Source organism: Aspergillus piperis (assembly GCF_003184755.1).
Source record: "Aspergillus piperis CBS 112811 unplaced genomic scaffold BO85scaffold_6, whole genome shotgun sequence".
Taxonomy (NCBI): domain Eukaryota; kingdom Fungi; phylum Ascomycota; class Eurotiomycetes; order Eurotiales; family Aspergillaceae; genus Aspergillus; species Aspergillus piperis.
In genome coordinates, this window is record NW_020291596.1 from 1613084 (window position 1) to 1634731 (window position 21648).

The following is a 21648-nucleotide window of genomic DNA, read 5'->3' on the forward strand; positions in this document are numbered from 1 at the left end:
AACCTCATTTGCAGCACAGATTTGGTCAAACTCGGGGATTAGATGGCTGCCATGGCTGTCGAGGACTGGGGGGCTGTATCTTCCCACTGATCTGTCCCTGATCAACGGAAGTTTTTTGAGGCTATTGAATATAATCATATCTGCAATTTGACCATAATAGCTGACCTCAATCCTGCAGGTAGAAAGATTTGGATTGATCTTTATTCTATGCTTGAAGATGCGTTTTGTCTCTGAAGATTAGAGTCGGAGGTAAAGCCTCTCCATTAAACTGAACAACTTAATTGTAATTACCCGTTCGCGATTCCCTGGTTGATTTTGAGTTGGCCGACCAGCTCTGGGAACTAGTCAGTATATTTGTAGTCCCAATTATTCCTATAGTAGAATCCGTTTCATCAAAGTTGTATATATCGTCTGGTGAGATCCCATGCTCTTGAGTAACCTCTTGAACCCGAATGAGCCAGTCTTTTATAATTTCGGGGTCTTCTGTTTAGCTCTTTAGTAATTATATTATCTACGAAATTATAGTTGCAGAGCTTTATAGCCCTTAACAAAAGCTGGACGCCCATTTGATGCCTACTTCTTCGGATGTTGTATGATCTCGATTGAAGAAGATTATACTGGTTATGATTCTGACTTGAGACGGCTGGGGACTTGCGTCTTACTTATCTAGAGAGAAAGTCTGTTTAAAAAGCGATTCGTCTTCATATTTCGATGATTTTGGACGTGTATGAACCTTAACTTCAATGAAGTCTCGTCCTGCTAAACGAGCGTGAAGGGTGATTTGAGGGACATTGTGAACACGTGCTGCCTCGCGAATACTAGAAATTTGGTCTTCCTGGATAGCTTGAAAGACAAGAAGAATCTTTCCTTCTTTCTTCACCAGCACTTTTGATGAGATAGGCATTTTTTATAGCATAAGTGATGTTTGAATTGCCTCGGTAGGAGATCGGAGGTGGTGTTTACGAAGGGTTGTGCCGCGCAACCGTGGAATACATTACATGTGACATATGCTGTGCGTCATACCGCATTACTACGCATCTTAAGGATCCCTAGTGCTTACTTCAGCTTGCACGTCTAATAAATGGTCAGGCTCATAGTGTTACTCCAGATGCTAGCCCTAGCTCCATGGGCCAAAGTGAATGGGTATATGAGCCTAACAAGAGTGATTACTTGCTTCGTCCAGATATCTTAACATGTCTATCCGGTTCGAACGATCCTGTTCCAAGGCGAGAGCGAAGTACATGCGGTCAAGTTGTAGGTCTCGGGCGGCGCTCAGCGCCCGCGTCCAATTCATCTGGTAATCAGCCTGACCGTAGGATTAGTAAACATAAGATTCGTTCCCACCTGCGACCGACGATGTAACGTTTTATTTTAAAAACACTTATATATGACTGGCAACATAGAACGCCAGTTCCTTAAAATGGATGTTCCATCGTCAAACGCACAAGGGTGGTCATGATTTCATCTCATTAGTCTACATCTCTCCAGTTGCTGAAATGTATGTCGAATGATAGATCTTTGGACATGGAATTCAATACTATGCCCTGAGCGCAGGTCGCCCATCTGGGCCGTGATGGCGAGCAATGGCGGGTGCCTTGTACCCTATCACTTGTGTTGTCTGTTGTGGCGCACGGACCTTAAGTGGTCCGGGCGATGGCCTTAAGCACAGCATTGCCCTCTAGCTCATCAGGCGATAATTCGTACCGTCCGCTTTGGGAAGCTTAGAATCGTGGAAATGAGACATTTTCATCTGCCAAGGTCAAGCTATGATTGGTAGATACGGTAACCGCTCCCAGCTTTGACAACAAATTCGGAGAAGTCCTAGCGCCCGAGTCCCACCAATCAAACATCGCCAGATTTTGCTACCTGATGTCTGCGGTTCAATGAGCCTTGTAGCTTTTTCCGCACGTCCCTCTTGTCACCCTAGGTCTGGCACACCATTTCCGCTGCACTAACCTACATCCTTCCATTATACCCTGCTCTACGCGCTCACAGTACAGTACAAACTCCAGCCGTTCATGTTGGGAGACCCAAAAAATGGAATGAAAGGTCCAATCTTATTGTATAATTTTTGTACGCATGCATCGATTCGTTCGACTTGCCTTCAGAAGGCCCCAAGGGCAGCAATAGAATTGTGGAGCGCTGCGCAGCACACCCAAATGACAGTTTAATGAGCGGGGAAGCCTACGAGCTGATCAGATAATCATTGAGCCACGGCGCTAACCTCGACCAATCGGGTGCAAACTTGTGGGGTTTTATCGATATTAGGAGCGATAGTTCAAGTCGTACGTCTTCAACCAAGGAATTATCTGACGGCTTCATTCAAGCCCGTTACAACCATCCCACAGGGCAACCTAAAGATCACACAGCAGACATTGATCATGGCAGATCCTTTGAGCATTGCTGCCTCGGTGCTGGCTGTAATCACAGCCGCTGTTCAGTCGACCAAGTCGCTCCAGGGTACTGTAAAGCGCTTCCGGAACCGCGATAAGACACTACGCCGGCTTCAGAATGAGCTTGAGGACCTCACGAATATTCTGGAATCTTTGCAACAGGTTACAAATAATGAGAGGTCAATGTTGGCACTTCTCCAAGGTCCTATCGACCGGTGCAACCAGATATGCAGCGAATTTGAATAGTCAATCAAGGTTTTCAGTGGGAAGTCAACGACGGGTCTTCTTGATTGGGCAAAAATGGAATTCATGAGAGGCGACATCAATGAATTCATTGACACTATTGCGGGGTATAAGTCAACGATCTCGGTGGGATTAGGAACTATTACTATGTCAGTCACAAGATCCTGTTCCCTTCACTTTGCTAACGTCTTTCATGAAGACACTCTTCCAAGGTGCCGCAGAAAGTTCTCGAAGAGTATAATGAGATGATCCAGGACACGGCATACAATCTTGAGCTCCACTTACGCCGAATTGATGAGAAGCTGGCGCAACTTACTACCGAAGAAATCAATGCCTCAGACATAAGCCTAAATCTGGAAGACGAAAGGGACGTGACTAAGCAGTGTCTTCGTGTCTGTGAAGATGCCAAGTCCTATATCGAATCATTGGAGACCAGAGAATCGGCGATACTCAGCAACTCATTCGGAAGTGCCACTGAGAATGATATGCAAAATATGTTCGAAGCACAATTCTTAACACGGCAAGCTTTGGAGAAGAACCGAGATAGCTTTGCGGAAATTATTGGCCACCTTCAGAAGCGCCTGGAATCACAAGTTCTGAGCGGTAGTAAGAACGAGAAGGAGAGGTTGGGGCTGCAGGAAGATATCCAGACATCAAAGCAATGCTTAGAAGTGTGCAAAGTGGCGAGTGAAATCTCCTGTCAGAAAATCTTCAGAATTGGAGAGGTGGTTGCAGATGGTGACAGCGATCAAGTAGTAGTGACTACTCTAGCGGATCTTTTCGATATAAGAAAAGCCCAATCCAAAGGAAACTCTGCGCAGCTAGTTGGGTCAATGACGGAAGAGGCTCTTCGACATCTAACTGAAAAACGCTACAGCAGCCGTTTTGCGGCGTTGGATACTCGGTCCGCCGATGTTGTCAGTACCAGTTCACCGTCGGTCCTCGAAACTCGGAGGGGGGATTATTCAGCTGGAACTAGCGACGAGGAACAAAATGCGGTACCGATGATAAGACGCAACAAGCCGTCTCCTAATGAGATGAGGAAGCGAGCGATGGCTAGTGGTGCAAAGAGCAAGCACACTGAGTAGAAGACTGGAGGGGAGGAATTTATTGATGTTAGTCTGGAGATATCTTTAACACCAGAAACCTCGATCCTGGGAATTGCACTGCCGTATACATATGTCTCACATATAGTTGCGGTCATCATTAGCCATTCTGCTCACATGGATATTTCTTTGCTCTTCAACATGCCGAGCGCACTGTACGCAATAAGAGACGCCCACACCTTCACAACTAATAAGAGTATGTGTGGAAGACGTCTCTAAGATACCCAGTTCAAGACTTGATAGAATTGTCCCTCATAAAGACGTTTTAAGCACTTTTATTTTCTCTGTACTGAGAACTACTGCGTATGTAAAAGTGGGTGCTCAAGTGCTGAAGTGCCGATGCAAATCTTGAATAAGTAGTGAAATGTGAAGTTATGTGATACTAACTTGGATATGTTGTAATCAGTAACATTTATAGCTGTAGATATTATGGTTCTTGACAGCCGTTTGCTCAAAGTCTTGTTCCATTAGTAAGTAGGGGGTGTTTTGTTGACAAGTACCCTGAACTAGGATTACTATCAGCAATTCTCGTGCCCAGGGCACAAGCACCTGATTCTATGGTACTTAAGAAGAATTCATGTTTATCAAAATGAGAACATCTTATAGTTTTGGAAATCCGCTTGAATACAAAGCGTGGAGAGAAACGTCTTCGATAATTGTTCTCAGCCTGAGTGCTTAAATATAGGTCATACAGTTAAATGATAAAACGTTCATTCATCCTACTTGCGATAGATGAGTTGGAAATGACAATTTCATGTCAAAAAGATCGCTAAACGAGCTGTGCCAGCAACTCTTGTTTCCACGTGATCGGAATGATGCCAACCGATCCCGTTATTCCATGATGTAATTCGGACGTACGATAACTAACACTGTTAATGAGGAAGGTGGGCCTACGGCCCTACCTTTTTCCGGCAGCGTTCAGCAGGTTGTCGTTCTTCCTACTAACACCTCGCTTCATAAAATTTAGACAAGCTACACAGTCTATGTACAGCTAGTCAAACATATTTTGCTCAACCTGATCGTTGCTTCAATGCCTTCTGCCCTCCGTTAGATTGTTTCAAACTCGTACTGCTGCAAACAGCATCCACACCCGAACACAAATGCAATAGTGCAACTTCCTACTCGTCTGATTAAAAGGCTCTTCCATGTCAGGGACAATGATAAATGACATAAATGACGAATCTCGGGTCTCAAATCAAACACCTCAAACTTCAGCAGCAGGTCATGTTGCCCGCCGGCCGTCTCAATATTATGCCAACCATTTCGAGGATATCATTGCAGACGAGAATGTTTTTCAACTGATTGGTTCTTCCAGTGGGCAAACGACGATGGCCAAAACCGTCTCCGCCAAGGCGCACGCAACTCAATGTTTTGGGGATGTGTCCGATACCACATTCCAGCAGATCTCGAAGGATCGCTCCCGCAGCACAGAGAAGGGAAAAGTTGAGGGCCAGCATGATAGTGTACGCCATGATGCAGTTGGGCCCGGACGAAGGCTGGGCCGTGATACCTAAAGTATCTTAAAAAATTTTTTGTGTATGTCTGATTCTACTTTGTGGCAAACTTTTCTTATTCTGGCGAGAGATACAATTAACGAGCGGCACACATCCGAGTGACTGATGTGACGGCTACTCGCTCCGGCTGCTTTGTGGTCCAGTCCAGTCCCATACCTGCTCAGGGTTACTTTTCGGGTCTTGCGGGATATGTAGATACGTTCTGTCTACTCATAACCGATAGCTTCGTTTCATTTTTACGGATATCCAGTCATGTCTTGGTTAAGCCGAATTGCCGTATGACAGAAGACTTTCAATTAGGTTTCAAATCTTTGAATATGAAGTTTACGAACTAAGGTCTTTGTTCAGGTTTCAGTGGTTTAGCAATACAACCAAAATCCTGGACGTATTCCACGATCTCGCGGCCTATCCTGTAATCTCATGTAAAAGATATATTCCCAATAATAATGATAATTTTCGATTATTCCAACGAAAAGAAGCTAAGAATTCATGTTTCGATTAACCATATTGACCGAATAAAAAATAATGTACCAATGCCTACGGGACACCAAACGAGTAACAGTCTATCCATGCAGGAGACTAAGCCTTGGGGGCCAGTAGTAGCAGCTAGTATATTACTATAATATAAAGTAGAAAACATTTTCACAGTAACATTAATGATCTTATAACTCCAGACAGTGCTTGATCCCACCTTCTGTAGCTTTCATAGCTAAAATATATAGAGCATTATGACAGCAGTAGGTTGCCTCACAAGACAAGAGCGGTCTCCTAAGCCTTCTGGGCCTTATCGGCTGCCATTTGTTCATTACATGAATGACAAGCACTAAATCCTGCCAGAAACTTTTAGAAGGTTATAGAAACATCTGAAAAATACTAATAATTAGTTCCTCAGAATATTCTGTTATATCATAAATAATAGCTATATCTATATTAGTATTAATCTCCTATAGTTGTTCATTGTTAGGAACGCTATAAAAAGAAAAAGATAAGAAAACAGATATCTTAGTATATGGCATCAGACGATGAACCGCGCGATTGTGGAGCACGTTGAGATATGTCATCTAATAAATACAGCTAGCTTTAAATGACATGGACTGTTAGGTTGCTAACCAGGTACCTTCTAATCTAATAAGATGGCTCGATAGCTAGGAAAGGCGAAAGATAAAATATTCTGTTAGAACGCTATGCAAGAGAGAACACAAGAGGCAAAGGCGCGAACCCGATTCCCCGACATGTACCAATGTTGATCCTCATGGTATATTATGCGTGAAAATGTGCATAGAAGATTCTCAGACTTCTAATCGCGCTCCTTAGTTTTGGTGATGAAGGATGATCGAGTTGCATGTGTTGAACAAGCTGAAGCTCCATTACTAATAACAGCGTGCCAGGGTGCAAGCGGCCCGGGAACTTATCAGCGCTGCTGAAAACATTTGAAAGTGCACTAAAACGTTCCCGCTAGTTCTGCGATGTCCTATTAATAGACGTTTTACGGGGAAAGCTACTGGTTGCGGTTGCGGTTTCATCGAATCATAGATTACGATCCCCCTACGAGATTAGGTGATAGAGAAATGAGTCATCGCTCTGGAATGTCAAGGTGGGAGATTTTTAACCCCTCGAGAAAAGAATTTTCATTCTTATCACAGAGAACATATGCTGACCTTTCAATGTTTGCCATTAGTCTGACTGGTGGAAGTCCGAATGAGCCACTAAAAACCACAAGTTAGCTACGTTCACATTGAAATAAGAGTTACTCCCCCCTGGCTACCCCTATGTTTGATGAAAGCTCACACCGGGTTCCGCATCAAGTTCACTAGATGATTCTAGCACACGATGAGCGTTTAGAGGTCCCTCCTAATCGTTTTTCAACTCGTAATATCTGTTTACCGAAGATAACCGCCACAATAGGCGTTGATCAACATTCACGGAGTCTCCGTACGGATTGCTTGGGACAGTACGGGTAACGAGTCCCTCTTCTGTACGTGTCAATCATGCATCATGATTGGCCAAACCGCGGCGCCAACGGCCATACGTCTGTCATTGATTGGGCTGCCTGACTTCGAAACCTAAACTAAGCCTTCTCTTTCGGAGGTCTAGATGGGAGAATGAGATAAGTCGTCTTCCAGGGGCGGCTCTGGTCGACTTTCGTATTGACAGTTGCGTATTTTATTGCGGGGTCTTGGACTGCTGGTAGCGAAGCTCAGTACTACCATGTGTATTTTCGCTACGATCGCATTCGGATCGTATATAAAATCCTCAGCTCAAACCAAATGTAACAAGTCTCTACTTTGGCAGGGCTTCATTATTTCCCATGAAGGATATAGGGATGCAGTAAATGCTTGATGAGGTCGCAACATATCTGTCCCTCCGGTTTCCGTTGTGATTGCAAATGGGACGTGAAACGGACGGTCATTACATTTGATACGTAATCTTGTATCTCCCAATCGCAGCGTTTCTGTAGCCGCCCGGCCTATTCACAGGGAGCCTCGTGCTTGACCCGCTGATGATGATTAAATCTAGGAGCCAGAGGATTATTTCCAGATTGAACCACACCTTCCAAGACATATAGTTGAACCTCTGACATATTTATCTCTTTGACGTCTTACCTGTCAGTTTCAATCCCCTCTTCCAGGCCGAACGAATCAATATGGCGGATGCTCTCTCCGTGGCCTCCAGCTTGATCGCGCTTGCGACTTTCGCCTTTGAAGCGAGCAAATCGCTCTATGCTCTAGTCGAGGGCTTCAAAAACACGCAGCGAACAGTTCGTGAGCTACGGTATGAATTGGAATCTTTGACACAGGTCCTCGGCACCTTAATCTCGGCAGTAATGGACAATGAAGCCGAGCTGGCCAGCTTGAAGTTACCTCTTCTGCGATGTGGGAAAATATGCAGCGAGTTCAGAGAGATTATTCGCAAATGTGTAGCCCATTCTAACGGCCAACGCACAAGCTTTCGTGACTGGGCTAAATTACAGTACATGGGTGGGAATATTAATGATCTGAAAACAACGCTTGCTGGTTATAAAGCAACTATCTCTATCGCTCTCGGGGGCGCCACATTGTAAGATATATGGGTCCTACAATGCCTATGAGACACTGACTCATTATACTCAGTCGTCAAGCCACTGTTGCCAGCGCTGTCATCGACCAGTATAAGACCATGATCGAGGAAGCAACGTCTGACCTTCAGGAGCATCTACAAAACATTGAGGAAAGGTTGCAATCGCTCGATCAGCACGGGGATCCTGTTCAAAGGTCTGATACTTTTCACTTACAAGACATAAGGGAGGAGAAGGAAAGCACTGAGCAATGCCTGACAATATGTACTCATGTTGCGCAAGTCATTGCACACTTCCAGCAACAGCTTCCGCAATTCCATTCTAAGGGTGAGAATATATCTATACAGTTTGGTTCTGGCAATGATGATATATCCGGTCAATCCCAGAACCTGACCAGCGCTATGCTCACTGACTTTGGCGCAAGAGTCTCATCAAACTCGGAGGCACTCCAGGCGCGTTTGATGGAACTGACAAACCGACTGAGACAAATGTCGGAACAGGGCATAATGTATAAGGATCCCACAAACTTGAATCTCATCAAGGAGGAGAGGGAAAGCATTATCCAATGTCTTAATGTCTGTTCAGAGGCCTCCGACTTGGCACACAGAGCCCGCACAAATATCTTTGAGGACGTGACATCTTCAGATGAGTCACATCAGCTCGTGGTATCTACCATTGGAGATCTGATTTCCGCCAAGCATATCATCACTGGCTCGAAATCGGCGCAGTGGTTGGGCCAAATGTCAGACACTTCGCTACAGCAATTATCTCGGGACTTCCGTGGACAAGTCGGGATAGGAGAAGAGCCACCCTCGCGGGCAGAGAAAAATGAATTCAATACCCGCTACGGGTCTGGTCAGCTGCTCGGAGAAGACTCTCCAAGGCGCCGAACATCTCCCAGCGACAAACGTTAAATACATGTGGTCAACGTGCATCCTACTTCTCTCAGTGGGTCATCTCTTGCAGCTCTGCCAGACTGTCGTCAACCGAAGAAGATTGTTTCATCCTATCCACCAGATCACGGACATCCTGATCTGCACCGCTTTTGAATGTCTGAATCACCATCACCAGGGCGTTTCTGTATCTTTCTGTTGCCTTTTCAGCATGTCGCAGAGCTTCTTTTCTTCGTCGGTCTTTAGAGGGCTCGAATACACAAGTTCGCCCAGAATGAACACATGTTTCGCAGGATGGAGGACCAGTGCACTATAATTAGTTAGTCTCATCAATGTGAGTTTAGTTCATTAACCTTAATGTGTTTTCTCCGGCAATTTGTGCACGCGAATGATCTGCGCTTGGATGGAGCATGGACGGGAGAGTGGGTGTGGCCTACTTTCCCAAGGGAGACTTTAGGGAGCAGCTGTCGGTGTGGATATTCTGATGTCTCTTTGTTCATGGTGAATATCGGTTGGCTTTGATGGATTGAACTGCCCAGTAAATATGATTGGCTGATACTGGCGCTTCTCATCCGGTATGTGATGATAGGAAGATGGCGGAGGGACAGATGGTCTTGAAGAGACAATGCTGGACTACATTGCACAGTAGTGTCTACTATATACGTAGCGAAGCATGTTTGCTTCCAGAGAAACACTGGGGCTAAGCCTGTTCGACCTGGTTCCGCTAAGCCTGTCAAACAAAGAACAGCCTATCAGCCTCCCTCAACCAGCGTCGGTGTTACCTTGCTAAACTCGACAGATCATCTTCGGCAGAAAGGGGCTATCAAATAAGCTGACTTTTCTGTCCCATGGGAGATTTCGGCGTTCCAGGCGCGATATTGCGATTTGGTGAAAAGATACTGTTATCCGTGCCAGTAAGGATAAGCGAAGAGTGGAGGGAACAATAAGCATCGAACGGCACACTATGTAACTCGCCGTGAAGTATAACAAAGAAGCTTTAAGGGGTATCGTGTTATCCATGGCCCTGAGAAATACGAGGCTAAGAAAACAACCACACGGCACTATCGATACTATTGACAACGAGGTCAGATCTGTCCAGTCTCACGAAGAACTTGATGGCGCGCCCGAGTCCAGGTACTGTTGCTTATGTAAGTCATTATGGGCGTTGAACGCATCGTAAGAAATATAATCCAGGTCTTCAAAGGCTGGAGCAGGCGTAGTTCCCAGAAGCGCAGTGGGTGGTGTCGCACAAACCACACCCATTCCGGTGCAGGTGCTCTCAGGGGCTGCACGTTGGCGGACCTCGCGGCATAACCAAGCCGGCCTGGAATAAGATTATTCCGAGATGTATCCCTTTTGAGACCAGCTTTTCTGCTACTAGTCAAGATGGTACAGATAGGAGGCGGTACTTGTCTTAATTTTTATTTTTATCCTTTTTGCACCATCATTGAAGGTGCTCAGAGAGTTATACAACAAGAAGGGGTTCGGAAATAAGCAAGTTCCAGAGATTGAGGCTGAGGTTGAGCAGCTCCCTCAACCTCCAAAAAGCCCCTCATGCGTGTCTCTACGCTGTATAGATAACTTCAGTATTGACCATAGACGTACACAGTGCTCTAAAACACCTAGTAATTAGACATCTAGTATTTATATATGATCTTGTCTTGATTGAAAGGCTTCATTTTGATTCTATTGGGTAATCGTACCAGAGGGGTGGGCCGCGCGAACGTGGATTATGTTATCCGAGGATTCCAACAATGACTAGATGATGACTAAGCAATTGAGTCCCAGAGTAGGTGGATAGGAACGATGATATGCTCCTACAAGACTAACACAGAGCATTGGCTACAAACTGACCCAGTGGACTCTATTATGGAAATTGAAGGAGGGCCAAAGTGGCCAACAAACTAAACGACGCAAAAGTGTAAGTTTGACTTAGGTAAATATCCAAGATATAGCCAGTCAGGAGTCTAATGCGTTTTTGCGACCTACTTGAAAGAATTTGCCTAGAGAAAGACTTTGCACTCAATACATTATAATAACGATGCATAAACATGTGATAAAATAGATTGATAATTACATGATCTGACTGGTATGGAAACCGCGAGAGAGTATCTATTTCATGAAGCTTTCTCCTTGGGTGTGGGCAGCTGCCAGAGACTGAAAGCTGTCCGGCAGCCTATCGAGCCATTAGTGTTGTCTGAGCTGATGTGAAATATAGCCTTGTCTATGTGTCTCTCGTGTAATCCTAGTTTGTTGGTATCTAATAATTTAAATGGGTGCATCTGACTTATAATATTAATTGGAGTGCAGAATTACGAAAGTGTAGCTGTACTAGGCCTATGACATGTCTGGGAGCTTGGACTTCCCGAAGGAGGAAGGAAGGTGAAGTCAGCTATGGTCATGAGGCTTAGGGCGGGATGTTGTAAGATAATGCATATTTAGTTGAGCCTGTATAATCCGTGTAATACTAATCTAATGGTGTGAATCGTGTGCATTGAGGTTTAATTGAAAGGGAAAGGCAGTCTATCATGGATTGATATTATTGATTCAGAAATACGGAGGCATTGACAAGGCAGAATGGTGAGTGTGGAGTCTGGATGCTGCATGATCAGAAGTTGCGGACCGTGAAGGCTACCAAAATTTAAATATTTAAAAGCACGAGTAGGTCATGCCCAGTGCTCTACCTTCTGTTATATATCATCTCTCTTTCAAAAACTTGGCTCAATCAGTGTTATAACATGGAGCTCATAAATTGGTATCTTGGTAGGAGAAAAAGTAAGGGACCAGGCCCCGCGCCATTGTTTCTCTCTAAGCTGATGATATGATAGTCCATCAAATAACCTTGTCTGATGAGACCTGTTCAAACATAATTTGTTACAAAAGTTTCTGTCTGGTCAACATAAGTCAACCTACCTTAGTGGAAGGTCCTGTATCATTGCCATCAAGACTTGTTCTAACGCCTCAGCTGCATCCTGCCCCGGTCGGTCTCTTGCTACCATGTGTGGCGGGACCGACTTTATCTTATAGTGTTATTAGCCCCTCATGCAAGATATGTGGGGTTCCGACTTTCGTTAAAGTTGTCAAACTGTGGAACCAAAACGGGCACAGTGGCCGGAGTTATTATTCATGTGGAAGGTGTGGAGCATTCTGTAGCTGGGCTGATTCGATAGGCATCTCTGGTAAGAATCCATGGTGTCTGTGTAATTAGCCAAGCAGGTGGGGAGAAAGTGGCAGGGAAAAGCAGTGCAAAGGATTCTTTAATTGTGCTACAGGTGACTGCAGCTTTTTTGTGGAAGCACATGCCGAGATCTGTATCCCTTCCATGCCTGAGCTATAGGATGGAGTGTAATCTAATGATTTAAAATATAACTACAGTTCAAATATTGTAATCAATCTCCTATGTAAAATGACTGGCAGGTTTCTCTCTGTTTGGGCTATTACGGGTAAACTAGCTCATTTATGAAAAGGGTGTCAATCACCGTCTCTGTTAATGAGACAATGCTTGAACAAGCTCTGATGAGGAATGCTTTTTAATAAGTCTACTAGGTCAATATTACTATTACTCTGCTTTGGTGCTTGAAGCCCTGCATTGTCACTGTACCAACAGATAAAGTAGCATAATAAACAGAAAGCTGAGAAGCTGCAAATTATTTGATGTATTTTCGCGCTTCGAATTCAAGTTCCTATTAATCCCAGATTCTAGCTTGCTGCCTCTGATATTCAGCACACCTGTCCAAGGTCGAAAGACAGATATCCAGCATGAAATTGGGAACGGATGCCAAAAGACTGTTGCAGAATATAGGATCATCCCCACTCCTCAAAGCCTTGAGATTATCGGTCGTGAGCTGGACAACAAGATCTCTTAGGCCACGGTCGTGCTCTCCTGTTGAGCTGTAAACTTCAATGACGGAGGAGCTGAATGAATGTTAGTCAGGATGTTCCAAGAAGGATTTCATAAAGTAGTCCTTTGCTTTCTTTTTAAGCTCGTTGATCTGAAAATAATCACCTTGTGCGTAAATTTGAGCGTGAAAGAAGGCATGACAGCTCTGCAAATTTGTGGTATTGGGTTTTCGAGATGGTTTTGAATATTGTTCAGTGTCTGCATCGAACTCGTCATTTTCTGTCCATGTTTGGGGCGAGCATTCAGAACTATTTTTTGGTGGGATTGCTATCCTCAATGATGATCTCACCGTTGCTGTCCTATAATTATTAGCGTCAACTTCATGATAACGGCTGATAAGAAATGGAGTGCCTCACCTTGAACTGGCTACTACAAGTGATCTCAAAATACTTTGATTGGGGACAGAGTATGTTCTGATGGGCTGGAAAGATTTCATTGCCACATTTGATAGATAAATTGCTGTACTTTGGATTGAGAAATTGACCAATTTGAATGTCAGTAATTATATGAGATAAGATTCCATTGTAGTATCTAACCTAAGGACCAGGTCTTTCATTTTCCTGACAATTTGTTCATTTACAGAAACCGGCTCCGTAGGTACAACAGCTGTATCAGCGGATTTGGATACTGCTGACTTTCCTTTCTTTTTTCCTTTTTTCCCTATCAAGGGTTCGTGGACCTATTCAGGTAGGAGAAGGTGGGTCCTATAAAAAACAAAAGAAAAGGTTATTGTTGCCGCTATTTATGAACAAGCAAATGCGAGCTGCTGTGTGGGAGCCCAGGAATCAATTCAGTTATCAGGCTCTTGCTGGTATGATGCTTTGCCCGGTGTGATGGTATATGTAGGTCTCACATGACGTAGCCATGCATCAGCCATCACCGTCAGAATATGCTAATAGAAATGGTAAAGTAAGATTAGAAAGGCTATGGAATAGTACCCACTCACCCTACAAATCCCGACTCCGGATCTGATCTTAATCTATAATATGGCTGCTTATTTGGGGTATGAAGCTTGTCTGAGTAGTCAGAGTAAGAAGAAAATAAAACTTCTAATGTTCTCTGGTTTATAATAAGTTGATAGCCAGCTGTGTTTTCTTGCATAGAAGGTGTTTTTTTTTTCAGCGGTTATTGCAAGTAATCCTGATCTGACTGGCTACATGTGTCATCCCACTAATTGCCTATTTTTACTTATTCTTTAATTGGCTGCTCCATGCCGGCAGGAGCTATGATGCGGTACGACGCAGTTGCTTTTTATATGTCTTAAAGTCTGTGGACAAACTGCATCTCTACAGGTAGTATTTCTTGCAGGGAAGGTACGGTACTTGTTAATGATATCCTCTATATTTGGCTATTTGCAAGCAGTTGTAGTATTTGGATTTGACTAGTACTCTGGTTGCTTAGTAGCTACCAAGATGAAGTATAAACTGGCTAAATTAGGACTTGAGGTATAGTATCTCACCGGAAGCTTATATTGGAAGTAAATAGGTATTTACTATTTAGTTCTATTGTGGCTAGCCTGTAAGAGAGAAGAATATGAAAGATTCTGGTTATAATATGCAAGGATTAAGGGCTGTACTAAAACAAGGAAACCATTGGAATCTGTAATTATGTACGCTGCGGGTGAGCTGTCGATATGGTTCTAGAGAAGGCTAATAATTTCAGAGATATACAAGCGGGGTTGTGAATTAAATCAAGGCCTTATTTGAAACATGCTATATTGATTTGCTTCTTCCTACTGTCTGTGTTATATATTTATTAAGACAGATTCTTTTCTCTCCAGCACTATCGTGAATACCTTGTCCTTAATAGGTTTCAGTTAGAGTTTGATATGATGCCACTGCCTAGGCTAAAGAGACAATGAGTAGCTAGGAAGCCTGAGAGTTTAAGATCAGTATTTTTTACTAAGAAGCTTTATTACAAGTATAATCTGACAGTAAGTTACAGATCTTATTTAATGGGATGGTTACTTCCACTGCCGGATTATCTGATCTGTAATATTCTTTATCTGAGTAAACGGCTATCATGTATACTAGTTAAACTTGTTAGTATTTTAAAAAGAAGATAGAGAAAATGTGAAAATGAAGTAATACTAGCTATTCAGATAAGGATGAGACTTTTCTATATGTTATTAGAAGAACTAGACTGTGCTGTTAAAGTATACTTCAGTGATGGTCTTCTTGTTGCTTTAACTAGAATTATTATTTTTTAATAGTCTGTATTATGTAGGGAATTTATAATTTTTCTGGGAGAGAACTCTTTATTGATTGAGACTTTTGCTGCTGAATGCTTGCCTTAGAATTCCTGTAAGCTTGTTATTATATTTGTTTTATTATTTACTTCCTTACGAGAGTTACAAGTTATGTACATGGCTGTGAAATAGTAATCATGTTCTTTAGGTGGGCTTCCTACTATTATGGATATCTTAAGCATGAATTTATTTGATCTGCCCAAGTAATTCTCCCAGGTTAAGAAAGTGGTAATTGATGATAAAATCAGCAAGACCACTGTGCTAGGCGTGAGTCTTGTTAATATAGAAATGATTGAATATGGTGAGTGCTGCAGCTGTGACATGAATTATATATCTTTTGTACACTGCTTTGTTCTGGTTATAGAAAGAGAGGGTTTCCGGGTATACTAGGCATGGGGTGAGCACGGCTACTGCCTGGATGAGTACTTGAAGCGGGGTGGTTTATAACTTTGATCCTGATAAGAGGTGATAACTTTCTTGAAGAGCTTTTAGAAACTCTGTTATTATTTGGTAAGTCTGATGCTCTTCCATAGCCTGGATTCTGTAATTAACCTTTTTAGGAACCTTGGACGCGTGAACTGAAGGATGCTTATTATATCTGTTTTAAAATAGATCTTGATTTAATTTATGGGAGGTGGTGTCTATAGGCTTTTTTTGTTCCTGTGTATTGAGCATGGGTGAGAATATTCAAGATTAATAATGTTTAAGTGGAGGATATCCAGAAGTTTAGATAGAGATATATGGTGTGATAATTACCAGGAAAGAGTTTGCTTAAGATTATGGTAATATTCAAATAATTTATTATGCTCTATAATTATAATTAAGTTGATTATATGGTTCCTCTCTTTATATATCTTTCGCATTAAATGCCCGACTAATATGATATAAGATAGTAGCTGATAGATTGTTGTTTATATATACAGTTTATATATTCTTGTACTGTGCCAGAGACTGTTAATTAGTAGATTACTTAGTAAATCCTGTCAGTAAAGCCTTTCAGTACAGTTAGTTAATCTTATATAAAGAGTATCTGGCTCTTATACTTAGATCTTCTCTTCTAAGAACTACTGAAGATAGCTAATTATTAATAAATACTGAAGGCTTAAACTTATTAAGGCGGAACATATTACCTGACTGTACTATAAAAAGCTAGTTATATAAAATATTAGGCAAGTCTTTCCAGACTTTAACTGAAGATAGAAAAATTTTTTATTAGTACTAGCTTACTCTCTGCCCAAGCCTATAGCAGTATCAGATAATCTTTTATATTTTCTTGTTACTTATATGGCCTATTGCAATTTAGTATTTGCTGATAAGAAGTAATAATTATATATCTTAGCTGGTCTTAATCTATCAAGCATTTTTATCTGCCAAGTAGTATTATTATTTAATATAAGACATACTGTCAACATTCAACCTGATGGATAATCCTTGGAAATTTCTGGATTTAAGAATTCTAGTAATTATATAAAATATAAGAGCTTTTTAATAAGTCAGAAGACAAGGTACTCTCTGAGATTTCTAGCTATATAATAGATAAAGACACTGAGATAAGTAAGTTAGAAGAAATTAATCTAAATAATATTTTCAGCCACCACTCCAAGCTGGAAACTGTGAGTGATGTTAACTGTAATTTAGATATATCTAGTATTATAAATGACAGGTATCTTGAGGATAATAAAGAAACTAATACTATTTTTTAAAGATATATTGAATTCTATATTATCTGTAATCTGATTTCTAGTAAATACTATATCCTTGCTGCTATCATAACACTACTTTATATAAAAGATAAGAACTGAAAGCCGAGCATGTAAGTACTAGATCTAAAGCAGATTATATTAATCATCTACTTATATAAATATAGGATGAGGTTTGTGATCAAACATGAGAAAAACCTGATATTCAACCTATTAGGTCAGCTGATGGCGTTGGCTATCAACAATGATATATTTATCATGACTGAAAGATGTGGCAGAAATCTACACTGTACCCATTCCTGCGCACTAAAAAAATAATCAGATAAAAATAAAGAGAGACAAATTAGATATTCCAATATTTCAGGAGCCCGAGCATACTGCAGAGAACTATTAAATATCTGATAATTAACTACTCAAGTTGTAGGCATGGAGTCGCATCCTTAAATAACTTAGAATTTGGGTGGGTCAGGCGTGTAATCTGACACAGAAAATGCTTTACCAGGGTAGAATCAATATAATTAACAGTATATTTCCAGTAACATGGATGTTGATCCTTATTACTAAATACTTTATAAATAGACCAAGCCCTATCATCTATTCATGATAAAGTTGCAGATCATGAGTCTAATACTATCAAATATTAGCTCAATAAAATAGTAGACTTTGACACCGCAGCAGCACTTCACAAGCGACCATCAAATGAAATTGTACAGCAGGAACTTCACTCAGCAACACTTTGGCAGACCATACCGCCCCAATCGGCCTCACGGATGCATAGTCTCAGAAGATATCCCAGAATCCGGAAATACAGCGCTTGAGAAGGATTTCCCAGGGGCTCACAGCCAGGATCCGTGCAATGGGCCTCACTATCAAGGATACAGCAAGGACAGAGGCCAGTGAACAGAAAAGACAAGCAGACTCAGAGCTGAACAGCATACTCACATATCTCCGAGACAAAGCCAAGGAGCAAAACCAAAAGAAACATTTCAGGAATACCAATACAGCAATTTTTAATCAATAATATAAGGGCACTTCTGGAGCCGCAAGCAGCAACAGACAGAGCCAGCTGCCTCACTATTATCATTTCTCTGAACTGGCAGAGCTCATCCGTCTTCTGTACTACTCCGCGCTCGCGGAAACAACAGAGGATGCCCACCATCATCGGCTCAAGTATGTACAGCTTCTAGTCCGCTGGCAGCGTCAAAAGGAAAGCCCACATCGAGGAAAACGGGCAGCCGTCTCAATACAAAAATTGCCGACCCTGACACCACCGAAGGCCAGGGCTTAGTTATTTGTGGATTTTTTACAGCACTATGTCGATCCTATTCGGGTTACACACACACACATAATTCATTAACGCCCGGCGGCTCAGCCAAAAGGGCAACTATCACTAATTTATCAACAGGAAGTCTAATATATATCTGCAGTATCTCCTTTAAGCCTATACATAGATCCTTTTAATATATATCCTCTCAGCTATCACTATCATAGAAATCCCTGTAAGTTAGTATATTTATTAGTAGACTAGCTTGAAGATACTTCTTCAAGTATTCAACATCCTATCCTCAGCAGTTGAAGTGTGTCTACTATCTGTAATACAGGGTGGTTAGTATAGATTAATTAGGAGAAAGGTGTCAATATCTTGGTTGACATAATTAGATAGTGTCAAGTCGGCCCGTAGTAATGGCAAATTGTATTGAGACTTATACTGTCTCCAAGTTTAGTATCTATTACTGATTATTAGAAGACAATTTCCTGCCCAGGCAGAGGGAGAGATTGCCCCGCTGAGTTCAAGTATATTGTAGCAATAAGATTCATTGTATGGTCCACTTCTAATACCAGAAGAGAAAATGCTCTACAGTTTCTCTTGCTTGTCTATATACATACTGGTCTGTCTATATAATATTAATCTGATAAAGATATCTATTTAATCTAGCCATGCCGGTCTAGAATTGAGCCAGTATAGTTATTTCTTTCCATAATAATCTGTCATACAGTTATCAGGTATACTTTCCTGAGAGTATAGTATTTATTTATTTAATATATCTTTCTATATTCTCTGGCAAGACTTTTATAGTAATTACTTAAGATTATATGAGATTTAACATTATTGACTTTATTCTAGGAATCTGTATTTATAGAATAATATCCTCATGGATTATGGCTCAGGCCTGTTTCTTAGTTAGGTCCAGTAATTTATTATCTTTATTAATAGGGATCTAAAGTATTCTGATATGGTTTTCTTTTCTCTATAGTCTGTTTATTAGTTTATATATATAACAGATAAACTCCTGGCCTGACTGTTATTAAGGATTCTATAATATAAGGGCTGTAGCTGTTACAGACCCCTGCTAGTTAAGCTACTAGTGAGGCGGACTCGTCAGGCAGAAAGTGCTGGTAAAGACAGTACTCAGACAAACAGTAATACTTATCAAGGAGAATTCCAGATTACTTTTATGACACCCAGAATAGCCATGTATTACATGACTATGAATATATAGAATAGTACACAGACAGGTATATAATATATAATATACAGTATATAGAAAGGTATACTACTTGGTATATAGAGAATAAGATATATAAGAATACTTATTTATATACTTAGTTAATTCTGTTCTTCGTGCTTAATTCATATTATTTTTAAGTAATCTATTTTTAAAAGCTTAGTAATATAATACTTGTCTGTACTTATTTACAGATAATTATATAATATTATCTAGTCTTACTTCTCTTTTTTTATTCAAGATTAGTTATCTTACATAAATTATTAGTTTAATATTATCTTGATCCAGTTTAATAGAATATATATTAATAAAACTAAGTTAATAGGAACAAGAAAATAATTCTAGAATTTAATATATTAAGTACTAGTCAGTACAAGTATTTATTAATATAAATATCTATTATGTTAATTATCTTAAGCTTATTATATATTCTGTAATAGAATTCCAGTATTTAAGAAGAAGAATAGTAATAGAACCTGATAATACAGGAATTAATAAATATAGTTAATTAATTATAAAAAAGTATTATTACCTTGAAATAATAGAACTAGATATTTAAAGATTATTTTTAATAGTTAAGTCTGTCAAGATCAGACCACCAGAACTATTTAATAGTAGTAGATTAAAGTTTAGGGCTTTCTTGATCTAATTAGACTTATATCTTAATATAAATAAAGAAAAATTTAAAAATAAGATTAATAAGGTCTTCTTTATGTTCATCTACCTGACCGGAATAGTATTTAACTAGTTTAAACCATATATTTATAAATATTAAAAGAAACCAGTGGAGGATTAGGATGATAATATTAAGAAAATATTTATTAATTATACTAAATTTAAAGAATATCTTGAATAAATATTTAGAAATATTAATATAATATATAATACTGAATAAAAACTATGGTAACTCAAGTAAACTGGATCAGTATTTAAATATATCTCTGAGTTTTTATAAGTTATCAGTTATCTGGACTAGAATAAGAATACTTATATTATATAATTTAAAAAAAGACTTAAGATAGAGATTTAAGAAAAATTTATTTAATAAAAATAATTAGATACCTTGCAATAAATGATTATAATAATAATTAAAATTAATAATAAATTATATAAGTATAATATGAAACAGAAGAAAGATTAATAAATTAGTAAATCTATATTTTAATAAAATAATTAATAGAATTACTAAGTTAATAATAAACAGTCAGTACAGTCTAGAAGCCTGGGATATAAAGATCTCTATAAACTAAAATTAATAGAGCTAGATATAATATAATACTAGATTTAATTAAACAGAGTCTCCAAAAAAAAGCTTAAAAAATATAAAAAAGATTATTTATATTTTAACTGCAGTAAGGCAGGTCATCAGTTAAAGAATTATAAATAAAAATAGTAATAGTCTTAAAAATAGCTAAAAGCTATTAACAAAGACTAGGCCAGAGGAGTTTATAATATTATTAATAGATAACCAGAAGTCTGGATAGAAACTAAATTATTAAATAATAAGGAATAATAAATTATATAATAAGAATAACTACTAGTACTAGTAAACAGGATATATTAGAACTAGTTAAAATAATAGATTAATATAGATAAGTTAATAGTATTAATAAAGCTATAAGAAATCTACTAACTATCTGAATAATTTAATTAGTTTATAGAAATTAATAATAATAATAAACCAGTACTAGAGAATAAATATTCTAATATAGTTTAAAATAAGTTTAGTTCTTTAAATAAAAAATATAATACTTAGTTAGAAGGCCTTAGACCTAGTAAAAAGAGATTTAATAAATTATCTAATATTTTAAAAAAATCTTTATTAAAAATTAATAAACCATGCCTGATACAGCGGGATGAAGATAAAGAAAATTAAAAAGATAATAAAAGTAATATCTCTTATTAATTAAATTATATTATAAAAGAATTTAAGAAGAATTCAGTATAATTTTATCTAGGATTCAAGAAAATCATATAGTATTGTCTGTATTAGGATCTAAGATATTAAAAAATATAAAATAATAATTAAAGACTATATCTGCAGAGATATCTTCATTAGGGTTTTAGGGTTTTTAGGGTTTAGGGTTT

At 39.6% G+C, this 21648-nt stretch overlaps 6 protein-coding genes across 6 annotated transcripts; 4 read left to right on the forward strand and 2 right to left on the reverse strand.

The window, feature by feature from the left end:
- The first annotated feature begins 2225 nt into the window (after positions 1–2225).
- Positions 2226–2760, forward strand: BO85DRAFT_269545 (uncharacterized protein). Its single transcript, XM_025655077.1, has one exon. The coding sequence runs from the start codon at positions 2382–2384 to the stop codon at positions 2637–2639; it is 258 nt and encodes an 85-aa protein (XP_025517325.1). The 5' UTR covers positions 2226–2381; the 3' UTR covers positions 2640–2760.
- On the forward strand, positions 2382–4020 carry BO85DRAFT_512292 (uncharacterized protein). The gene is made up of 2 exons (XM_025664648.1): positions 2382–2785; positions 2836–4020. The coding sequence occupies exons 1-2, from the start codon at positions 2694–2696 to the stop codon at positions 3722–3724; spliced, it is 981 nt and encodes a 326-aa protein (XP_025517326.1). The 5' UTR covers positions 2382–2693; the 3' UTR covers positions 3725–4020.
- A 672-nt stretch (positions 4021–4692) lies between these two features.
- Positions 4693–5652, forward strand: BO85DRAFT_448299 (uncharacterized protein). The gene has a single exon (XM_025659905.1). It carries the CDS (start codon positions 4888–4890, stop codon positions 5254–5256), a length of 369 nt encoding a protein of 122 aa, XP_025517327.1. The 5' UTR covers positions 4693–4887; the 3' UTR covers positions 5257–5652.
- A 2080-nt stretch (positions 5653–7732) lies between these two features.
- Positions 7733–9689, forward strand: BO85DRAFT_448300 (uncharacterized protein). Its single transcript, XM_025659906.1, has 2 exons — positions 7733–8313; positions 8367–9689. The coding sequence occupies exons 1-2, from the start codon at positions 7901–7903 to the stop codon at positions 9223–9225; spliced, it is 1272 nt and encodes a 423-aa protein (XP_025517328.1). The 5' UTR covers positions 7733–7900; the 3' UTR covers positions 9226–9689.
- Positions 9260–9883, reverse strand: BO85DRAFT_269593 (Zn(II)2Cys6 transcription factor domain-containing protein). The gene is made up of 3 exons (XM_025655078.1): positions 9558–9883; positions 9396–9514; positions 9260–9309 (listed from the first exon to the last, which is right to left on the reverse strand). Exons 1-3 carry the CDS (start codon positions 9774–9776, stop codon positions 9294–9296), a joined length of 354 nt encoding a protein of 117 aa, XP_025517329.1. The 5' UTR covers positions 9777–9883; the 3' UTR covers positions 9260–9293.
- Positions 9884–12890: 3007 nt separating this feature from the next.
- BO85DRAFT_458525 (uncharacterized protein) lies at positions 12891–13982 on the reverse strand (the record flags this gene model as incomplete). Its single annotated transcript, XM_025661590.1, has 4 exons — positions 12891–13102; positions 13211–13437; positions 13496–13641; positions 13959–13982. 4 exons carry the CDS (start codon positions 13980–13982, stop codon positions 12891–12893), a joined length of 609 nt encoding a protein of 202 aa, XP_025517330.1.
- Between the last annotated feature and the right edge of the window lie 7666 nt (positions 13983–21648).

What these genes read in the sequence shown, in the direction of transcription:
- BO85DRAFT_269545 (XM_025655077.1), top strand. Translation starts at nt 2,382, where the DNA reads ATGGCAGATCCTTTGAGCATTGCTGCCTCGGTGCTGGCTGTAATCACA.
- BO85DRAFT_512292 (XM_025664648.1), top strand. Translation starts at nt 2,694, where the DNA reads ATGGAATTCATGAGAGGCGACATCAATGAATTCATTGACACTATTGCG. An exon ending in GGATTAGGAACTATTACTAT is followed by an intron (nt 2,786 to 2,835) that starts GTCAGTCACAAG and finishes TCTTTCATGAAG; the next exon opens with ACACTCTTCCAAGGTGCCGC.
- BO85DRAFT_448299 (XM_025659905.1), top strand. Translation starts at nt 4,888, where the DNA reads ATGTCAGGGACAATGATAAATGACATAAATGACGAATCTCGGGTCTCA.
- BO85DRAFT_448300 (XM_025659906.1), top strand. Translation starts at nt 7,901, where the DNA reads ATGGCGGATGCTCTCTCCGTGGCCTCCAGCTTGATCGCGCTTGCGACT. An exon ending in GCTCTCGGGGGCGCCACATT is followed by an intron (nt 8,314 to 8,366) that starts GTAAGATATATG and finishes CATTATACTCAG; the next exon opens with TCGTCAAGCCACTGTTGCCA.
- BO85DRAFT_269593 (XM_025655078.1), bottom strand. Translation starts at nt 9,776, where the DNA reads ATGAGAAGCGCCAGTATCAGCCAATCATATTTACTGGGCAGTTCAATC. An exon ending in GCCGGAGAAAACACATTAAG is followed by an intron (nt 9,515 to 9,557) that starts GTTAATGAACTA and finishes AACTAATTATAG; the next exon opens with TGCACTGGTCCTCCATCCTG.